Source organism: Guillardia theta, assembly GCF_000315625.1.
Source record: "Guillardia theta CCMP2712 unplaced genomic scaffold GUITHscaffold_237, whole genome shotgun sequence".
Taxonomy (NCBI): Eukaryota; class Cryptophyceae; order Pyrenomonadales; family Geminigeraceae; genus Guillardia; species Guillardia theta.
The window spans coordinates 49,707-58,517 of NW_005434439.1; the positions used below are offsets into that span (position 1 = coordinate 49,707).

At 55.6% G+C, this 8,811-nt stretch overlaps 3 protein-coding genes across 3 annotated transcripts; 1 reads left to right on the forward strand and 2 right to left on the reverse strand.

Annotated features, from left to right (window-relative positions):
• Positions 1 to 100: 100 nt before the first annotated feature.
• GUITHDRAFT_148728 (hypothetical protein) lies at positions 101 to 542 on the reverse strand (the record flags this gene model as incomplete). Its single annotated transcript, XM_005819230.1, has 3 exons — positions 101 to 180; positions 226 to 325; positions 372 to 542. 3 exons carry the CDS (start codon positions 540 to 542, stop codon positions 101 to 103), a joined length of 351 nt encoding a protein of 116 aa, XP_005819287.1.
• Positions 543 to 2,891: 2,349 nt separating this feature from the next.
• GUITHDRAFT_166737 (hypothetical protein) lies at positions 2,892 to 5,612 on the reverse strand. Its single transcript, XM_005819231.1, has 5 exons — positions 5,386 to 5,612; positions 5,246 to 5,317; positions 4,876 to 5,036; positions 3,249 to 4,749; positions 2,892 to 3,161 (listed from the first exon to the last, which is right to left on the reverse strand). Exons 1-5 carry the CDS (start codon positions 5,509 to 5,511, stop codon positions 3,057 to 3,059), a joined length of 1,965 nt encoding a protein of 654 aa, XP_005819288.1. The 5' UTR covers positions 5,512 to 5,612; the 3' UTR covers positions 2,892 to 3,056.
• Positions 5,613 to 7,529: 1,917 nt separating this feature from the next.
• On the forward strand, positions 7,530 to 8,716 carry GUITHDRAFT_148730 (hypothetical protein; the record flags this gene model as incomplete). Its single annotated transcript, XM_005819232.1, has 7 exons — positions 7,530 to 7,562; positions 7,751 to 8,179; positions 8,232 to 8,340; positions 8,401 to 8,444; positions 8,491 to 8,547; positions 8,590 to 8,640; positions 8,684 to 8,716. Coding segments are annotated over 7 exons (756 nt in total), but the record flags the coding sequence as incomplete, so codon positions are not given.
• Between the last annotated feature and the right edge of the window lie 95 nt (positions 8,717 to 8,811).

Here is an 8,811-nt window from a genome sequence, read left to right on the forward strand (position 1 = left end):
GGTCAGCAAACCCATTTCATAAGGCAACATCTGAATGTTGTTCTCCCGGAGGGATAAGAATTCTAGATTTGTCAAGTTTCCGATCTCAGGCAATATCGTTTCAATCCGGGGGGTAGCATACATAGGCCATGAAGAACAAGATCGAGGACGGAATGATGCCCGCACAAGCCCCCAGACTCCCTGCCCGACTGGTGAGCAGACGGGGCGATGAGCAGGGAGCAGAACCTTTGAAGAGGTCCTTGAAAAGTTCTTTCCTGCTCGAGGCCTGCCTTGTCTGTATCCTGGTCTTGATGGTGTCAAGAGGATATAAGGCTAGCTCTAGCGTCTGCCAAGCGACTCGTGAGGCAAGAAGGTGAGAAAACTCTCCGCACCATGCCGGCAAAGCCTCCAGCGATGGCACTGCGAACAACGAAGTCTGCTGTCAGTGGCTGCTGCACGAGACTGCCACTAGGTGCTTCTTGGACAGAGGTATGCTGCTGCAGAGCCGACGTGCGAGGGAGGAGGAGGAGGAGGAGGAGTGGCAAGATACACGAGACTGACATGCTGCACCTCCTGAGATTGGAAGCTTGCAGGCTTTCATCATAAATCATTCTTGTGTCGATCAAGCTCAAGACGAAATCTGATGAAAGGCGATTCGGGGTGTGGAAATGAAGAAACTAGAAAGCTGGGATGGTAAGATCAGCACAAGCTTGAATCAGAGGAGCAGAAGGGAGAGATGACCAGGATGGAAGGTGAAGGGAGGGGAGGGGAGGGAGGAGGAGAGAGGAGGAGAGGAGAGGGAAAGAGGGAAAGGGGGAAAGAGGAGGAGGGGCCAATGCCCGACAAGCCTCATCCCCGCTCATGACCATTTCCGGGCAAGATTTTGAATTTCCAACACCGGAAGTCACAAGTCGAAATCTAAAGTACCCGTTACTTTGACCAGAAGTACCCCACCCCTCCGAGGGGGCCGGGACCGACATTGCGGAACTTTCGGTGGCAACCCACAGCCTCACCTGTAGCATCCGAACTGATCCTAAACCATGGCGAGGAGGGAGGGGAGAGAGAAGAGAGGAGAGGAGAGGAGAGGAGAAGAGAGGAGAGGACTCGGAGGAGAGAGGAGAGGAGAGGAGACGAGACGAGAAGAGCAGAGCCGGACTCAGCAGAGCAGAGCAGAGCAGAGCAGAGCAGAGCAGAGGAGCAGAGCAGAGAAGGGCAGAGAGGGGCAGAGCAGAGGTGGGAAGAGGACGAGAGATTAGATGCGAGGACATGCGAAGAGGAGATCAGAGAAGATCAGATCAGAAGGCTTCAACATGACAGCAACGTAGTTGAACTTCCTCTGAAGTTGGTTTAAGATCGCAGGCAAACACGTCATGAGGATTCATAAGTGATAAAGGAGATCTCAACATGAGCATGAAAAGCGCTGATAGCAAGGTCGTTCGTCATTCCAGACTGTCGTCCGCTCCATCACGCAGAAGGTCTTGACTCCCTCCTCCTCCTCCTCCTCCTCCTCCACCTCCTCCTCCTCCTCCTCCTCCTCTTACTCCTCCTCTTACTCATCCTCTTTGTCCTCCTTGTCGACATTGTCCTGCCCTTTTCCTCCTGCACTTCCCCCCCCCCCCTTGTTTGTCTTCGTAACCATAGCATGGCGTACAGCAGGGAGGAGCCGGTGAGAGCGAGGCAGACCGTGAGCTCCCTTCTCGCTCTCGACGGCAGGTCGCCGCTCGGCAAGGAGAGGGTCATCCTCGCTCAGAACACGACATGGATGGAATCACTGCGAGACAGCCGACCCTCTGCTCCCTCTCCCTCCTCCTCCTCGCGGTGACGACCTTCACTGCTCCACCGCTGCTGCTCACGTCACTTGCAGTCCTGCTGTACAGCAAAAGACAAGGCCTGCCACAGCTCGGAGGAGAGAGGAGGCGAGGGAGGTGGTGGAAAGAGTGGGAGGAAAGACAGGAAGAGGGAGGAGGGAGGAGACAGTGGAAGGGAGGACTGCGAGGGGTTTGAAGTCGCCAACGGACAAGGTGCGGGCAGCAGCGTTCGATCCCCACGAAGAGTTTTCAGGTGAGTACAGCACGTTAGGAGAAGGCGGGAATGAGCGAGGGAGGGAGGGGAAAGGAGGTGGGAGAGAAGGAGGAGGATGGGGGAAGGAGAGGAGAAGACCCTAAAGTGATCGAACGTGTCGCAGAGTTTCTCCACCATTGCAGGATCAACTACATGTCGGCGAGTGAGAATGACCTGCGCATTTACATCTGCAAGCTACTCGAGATCTGCGAGTGCCTCATGGAAGCTCGGTGATGCAAGAGGAGGAGAGGAGGGGGAGGATACAGCGAGAAGGAGCAAGTGGAGGGCAGGACCATCTCTGGTGAAGTAAGCTGACGGATCTTTGATACGCAGTCGGCATGATCGGCGCAGCGATGCTGAGCAGCGGAGACGAGAAGAGCAGGAGGAGCGAGAGGTTGAGTACCGGAGGAGGCTGATGGAGAGTAAGATGAAGGAACTCAGTGCACAGCTAGCCAGGTACTTCTAGTCCCCCATGTGCCACATACACATAGTCCTCCTCCTCCTTTTCCTCCTCCTCCTCCTCCTCCTCCTCCTCCTCCTCCTCCTCCTCTTTTCAGGAGATACTGACGCTGCATTAAAGGAGCCTGGAGCAACGGACGTGGGCGTTCAGGGGAGGACTGGAGGAGATAAGAGCAACAGGAGGTGGAAGGACAAGAGAAGAACCAGCGTGGAAGGAAAGAGGAGGGCAGCTCGTGGAGCAGGACGGAGAGGGGGTGCGGGGGGCAGATGAAGGGGGTGGTGAAGGGAAGCAGCGGACAGAGGAGAAAGGGGCCGGGAGAGGAGCGAGGAGCAGGGAGGAGGAGGAGGAGGAGGAGGAGGAGGAGGAGGAGGGAGAGGCCTCTCCAGGACATCTCAGGTAACTTGTGTCTACTAACAAGCAACAGAATGACAAGCAGCTGGCAGTCAACTGGAGCATCTCCAGCTCATGGACAGCTGGAGCAAGAGAGAGACTCAATCAATCTTGCTGGTGGAGGAGAAGGGGGGTGGTTCGACCTCCCAGTAGGGGTGCACCCTCCTCATGCCGCCACCACCTCCGGTCGGATCGATCGCGTCAGCCCCAGCTCAGCCTCGCCCACCGGCAAACTCGTGGCGTATTGACCCTGAACGAGCTGCGACCGGACCTGCAGGGCTGTGAGCTCGAGGAAAAACAAGAGGAGGACGAAGGGCAATAAAAGACGAGTAGAGGACAGCATGAAGCAGAAACAAACCTTCTCGCGCTTGTCGTTAATCTGTTTCCGCCATGTCTCTCTGTTGGTGAGCTTCTGCGTGATATCGAACTTGCGCTTCTCCTCCTGCTCCTCCTCGATGGACTGCTTGATCTCCTCCATCTCCTCCATCTCCTGCAAGTTCTGCGTCTTCTTGAGCTGCATGCTCTGCATCTCGCGGGTGTTGACCATCTCCAGGACCTCGTCGTAGACTTTCTTCACCTCCTTCTTCTTGAGCTCCCGCAGCTGAGCCTCCTCGTCCCTCCTCGGGAAGTTGCACAGCGCCGAGAAGGCTCCTGGCAGGCGGGGCTGCAGCGTCTCGACCTGCTGCCTGAGCTCCTCCCTCCTTGCCAGCTGCGCGTTCCGCTTCTCCTCCCTCGCCTTCCTCTCCTCCTCCTCCAGCGAGATCCTCAGCTCTTCCGTCTCGCGCATCACCTGCTCCCTCTCCGCCTCCTTCGTCTGCTCCACCAGCTGCTTCTTGTCCCTCACCTGAGCGTCGAGGAGCGAACGGAGGACTTGGGGAGGGAGGGACTTGCTCTTGGCCTCGGTGCGGTTGTAGAGGAGGAAGCCGCAGGACTCGGGCTCGAAGACGTTCCTCCTCTGCTGCTTCTGAGTGATGAGCTTGCGGTTGAAGTCTTCAATCTCCTTCCTCGCCCTCCTCCTGGCGTCCTGCATCTCCTTCTCGCTCTCCAGCGCTGCCTCGTTCCTCTTCTTCGTCTGCTCCAGCAGGAGGGTGTCCACCTCCTCCTCCAGCTTCTTGATCCCGTCCCTCTCTCTAATCTGACTGTCGTAGAACGACCGGAGGCCCTGCGTCTTGTCGGGGATCCGAACTTCCAGCGTCCTCTGCCTGATCGCTGCCTCGATCTTCTCCACATCAGCCCTGCTGCTCAGTGGGAAGTTTCGATGCAACCCGATGCTCTCCTGCAGCACTAGCAGCTCCCCGTTCCGGATCACTATCTCCAGCTCTTCCGCCTTCAGCCCCTGCTCCTCTACCCGCACCACCCGCACGCCCTCCCCCTCCTCCCCCCGCTGCGAGATTCTCAGTCTCTTGCCGCTGCTCGGAGTTGCCACCAGGTCTCGCTCGACGCTCCTCGCGCTCCTCGCGCTCTGGTTGGAAAACGGGCGCGAGGGGAAGTTCGCCTGCTCCTGCAGCTCCTCCCTGCTTGGTGTGGCCTTGCGACGGTCTGAGGAGGGGCTGAGGATCGCCTGCTGCTCTTGCAGTGCGCCGGAGCTGTGCGGACGAGATCGGGGAGGCGTCGGGGGAATCCAGCGGGAGGAGCGAGGACGAGAGCGAGCGAAGACGGAGGGGGAGGGAGGGAGAACTCCGTGGGTCGTGCGAGGACGGTCATGACTCTCGAAGATCCCGTCGAACTGCGGGGAGAAAACGAATCTGCTGCTTCCTCCCTGGCACGTCCACGACCCCACCCCGTAGAACTCCAGCCGGATGGACCCCCCGGACATGGCAGCTTCCCCCGCGTACATGACAATATCCTTGAGCACGTCACTGCCGCAACTTGTCAAGGGTGAGAACGACGGGGGAGGAAGGGACGGAGAAGATAGAGAAGCGGAGAACGAGAAGGGAGTACAAGAGGAGGAGGAGGAGGAGGAGGAGGAGGAGGAGGAGGAGTACCTGACAGTGTCTCGGGACTCTCCCGCCATGTTAGCAATAGCGACGAGGTTCAGATCGCGGACGGGGATGGAGCCGCTGATGCTCGAGGGTCTCCGGGAGAATCTCAAGTTGTACTGCCGCGCGAACTTCTCGGAGAGGGTGAAGACAGGAGTGCGAAGAGTCTGAGAGGGAGGTGAGGAGCAGCAGGCGATGAAACGAGCAGCAGGAATGGTTGAGATTTGAGAGAGCGAGCACGGTGAGGAGATGGAGATTGGAGAGAAGACAATAGGTTAGAAAGGAGCCAGGGGCAGGACACTCCGGACCAAATCGGAAAGAGAAGGGAGGACGGGGGACGAGCAGCAGGACGAGGAGCAGCAGGAGGAAAACGCACCTTCTTCTGGGTTCCAAGATCTAACGGATCAACATGAAAACTCCAAACCCCAAAATTCGCCAGCGCCAACCCCTGAGATCAATTTGAGTGAGGAGGAGAACGAGTAACGAGCAGCAGCAGCAGCAATCATTTGTTCCAACCTTTCCTGACCGCAGAGTGTTGCAGAGGACTTGACTGAGGCTGTTCCACACGTTCTTGATGCTCTCCTTGGGAAGCTTCTTCATGCTGAAAGGCCTCTTCTGCACCTCAGCAAAAATCTTCTCCATCCTTGAGGAAGTTGGCGAGGTGGAGTAGCAGCGAGATGAGACAAGTGTTTCGACAGATAATTTACAGTTAGGACTTTTTACAGGGAGCAAGGCATGGATCTGCAGCAGAAAATCTCTCAGTCCAACCCAAGATGGAGAAGTCAGATGGCAACAACATCCAACAAACTTGTCTCCAGCTCTTTCTCCTTCCCTCGTCCTCTCCATCGCCATTTCAACTAAGTTTTCATACCACCTCGTCCTCATTGCTTCAAGATCTCGTCCTTGCAACATAATCTTGATGCACGACCCCTATCCTCTTCACTCCTTTACTTCGTTTCCAGCGCCTACACTCCAGTGCCTCCTCCTAAAGACCTTCTGCTTGCTTCTGATCCAAGTTTATCTATCTATCTGTCTATCTGTCTCTCTGTCTCTCTGTTTCTCTTACATTCACCTCCACTTCCTCTCCTTTATCTTCCTGCATTCACATCGTTCCCCTCATGCGTCTATCACCCTATCATCATTCGTCTTATAGCCCCTTGCCGATTCGTCGGATCTCTTTTGGCCGATCCCAGTCGATTTGATCCCCTCGTCCTCCTTCTCTCTCTTATCCGCATGCAGCCATGCCCCTATCTCTTCCTCGTCTTATCACTCTCTGCTCGTGCTCCTCGCTCTTCTCCCTCCTCCCTCCTCCCTCCTCCCTCCTCTCCCGTCATGATCTCTGCTACTCCTGCATCTTCACCCACACGTTAGGGGATCGGAGGAGGTCGGCATGAAAAATAGGGGGTAGGGGGTGAGTAAGAGTGGGTAGTGGGTGACAATTTCATGTGTGCATAGGGGTATTTTATGGGTAAAGGTAGGGGTAGTATAAGGATATTTGGGGTGTGTGAAATCAACGTGGGTGGCTGGATCGAGGGGTGTAATGGAGTGGGAGGGTAGGGGTCCTATGAGCTACGTAGTGGAGGCCTAAAGGGGGTGGTAGGTCGAACAGGTGGGGGTGTAGTGACTTTGGGGATGTAGGGGGTATAACACCTTGACTTTCATGATATATAGTAGGGGTGGTAGTAGAAGGACCCTGGGTAAGGTTAAAGAAAGGGGGTATGGGGTGGTGAAAGAGCTCTTTGCTGATAGGGGGGTAGGGTGGTCTTCAACTGCCATCCCTGGCAGCCGTTGACCGAATTATGCCGGAGGTCCAAGGGAGGGGTGGGGTGAATGTGATTCAAGATGGGTAGGGTACCTACCTCCACCCTACATTCCTACTGGAAGATGTATTGAAGATCATGGGTACTAGGTAAGTCACAGTATTGCAGGTGGGGACTGTGGAGATACTGAAGGTGGGGTAGTCAAGATAGGGGTGATTTATTCGATAAATCTGTCGGAAATTCAGGGTAGGGTCATACAAGGTTATTATACCCCTGTAAAATTTATGATTTGGGGGTGGGGTGTCTCGGTAGGCTGCATGGTTCGCCTCAGAGCTTCAAGAAAAAAAGTCAAAAAAATGAAAAGAAGGGAAGAGACGAATGGAGACAAGGAGAGCGAAGGAGAGCGAAGGAGAGCGAAGGAGAGCGAAGGAGAGCGAAGGAGAGCGAAGGAGAGCGAAGGAGAGCGAAGGAGAGCGAAGGAGAGCGAAGGAGAGCGAAGGAGAAAGAAGGAGAGCGAAGGAGAGCGAAGGAGAGCGAAGGAGAGCGAAGGAGAAAGAAGGAGAGCGAAGGAGAGCGAAGGAGAGCGAAGGAGAGCGAAGGAGAGCGAAGGAGAAAGAAGGAGAGCGAAGGAGAGCGCAGTTTGGCAAGCTTTTGATTAGCTCTGGCAATTCAGCTACACCGTCCAAGATGAGAGAAGAGGCAATTGTGTTAGTACCTAGAAGGATTCAAGCGTTCCCCTATCCTTTCGCATATCACTTTCTCCATGGTTAGAAAGGGAGAGTGATCTTTTAGCAGAGTTGTTGTCTAAAGAGCGTCTGTTGAAGTCTTGAACGATCTGACAATCTTGGTTCATAGGTAGCTGCAGTGCTGCTACCTCAGTTGTGACCGACCGGATCTACCATGGCCGACGAGTTTACGGACCGACAGCCGAAGGTGAGAGGACTTCCAAGGGCAGCGCTGGTTGGTGGCTAATTTGTTTGTCTTTGACAGGACGAGAACGAGCTTGGTAAGCAGCGTCAAAGAAATTGATGTTTCACTGTCAAAGAAATTGATGTTTCACTGTCAAAGACTTTCATGTTTCCCTCCCTGTCCCCTCTGACCTTCTGCTATCGTCAGTCAAGTTCGTCGATCAAGCCGTCAAGGAGGTCATGACTTGGTTCATGACGCCAGAGAGCGAAGCTGTGGTGGAGGAGGTGGCGGTGAACAGGCGGAGCAGGCCCCGTCCCTCCTGGGGACTCTCTCCCAACCCCGATGACCCCGAGATGGCGAGGACGCAGAAAGAGGCGGAGATGAGGGAAGCGCAGGCAAAAAAAGCCTCGGCCGATAAAGCGGAGGCGGCAAAGGCAGAACGGTCGAGGCAGCTCCAGGCTGAGCGGCTGGAGCGGCAGAAGGCGATGTCGAGGAAGATTGCTCTGACGCAGCTGAAGCAGCTCTACTACGGACGTGTGGTGGACCAGGTGCGGATGAAGAAGAGAGACCTTCACAACGAGAGGATGGGGATTGAGAAACAGGCCTCGATGTTCCAGCATCTCGCCCATGATGCCGCCAAGGTCTCCTGAATCGAATGATGCAGCCGCTGTCACTGACTTGGGGAGCTGGCAGATGATCAAAGTGCTCAAGGATGAGCTGGAAACTGCGAGGTCGCAGAAGTCAAAGGCGGAGAACAGCGCGTCCATCATGCAGTCCAAAGCCGATGGGGCCAGACTTGCAGGTTGCGTTCCCTGCTTTGACAGCGTCGGCCAAGTTTGACACTTCCTGACCTGCTGGGCAGCTGTTGGGCTGAGCGTCAGCAGACAGTTCAAGCAGGGGCAGACAGTGAGAGGAGAGGAGAGGAGGAGAGGAGCGATGACACGCCTGGCAGGCTGCCAAGAGCGACGCGGAGACGTTTCAAGCAGAAGCATATAGACAGAAGAGACTTGTAAGCGGCGATGACGGGAAACCGTTGTGATGATTTCAACAGGCTCAGGCTGCTTACGAGATCATCCGCATCAGCCTTGATCTCATTGAACAGGTCGCTGCTCTATTGCTGCAAAGCTCCAGCTGACCACGAGCAGGAAGAGGAAAAGGTCAGGATCTGCGAGTCTCAGGTGGAATGAGGAGGAGGAGGAGGGAGGAGGAGGAGGGTGAGCAACGTACTCAGGTCAAGTCGCTGAAGATCCGATCGCGAAGAATGCTCGAGAGC

Bases quoted from the DNA above. Each gene is read 5' to 3' on its own strand.
- GUITHDRAFT_166737 (XM_005819231.1), bottom strand. From the start codon at position 5,511: ATGGAGAAGATTTTTGCTGAGGTGCAGAAGAGGCCTTTCAGCATGAAG. The intron at 5,037-5,245 runs GTGCGTTTTCCT...CCTCCCTCTCAG, and splicing joins ATCTTGGAACCCAGAAGAAG to ACTCTTCGCACTCCTGTCTT. The intron at 3,162-3,248 runs GTTTGTTTCTGC...ACAGCCCTGCAG, and splicing joins TTAACGACAAGCGCGAGAAG to GTCCGGTCGCAGCTCGTTCA.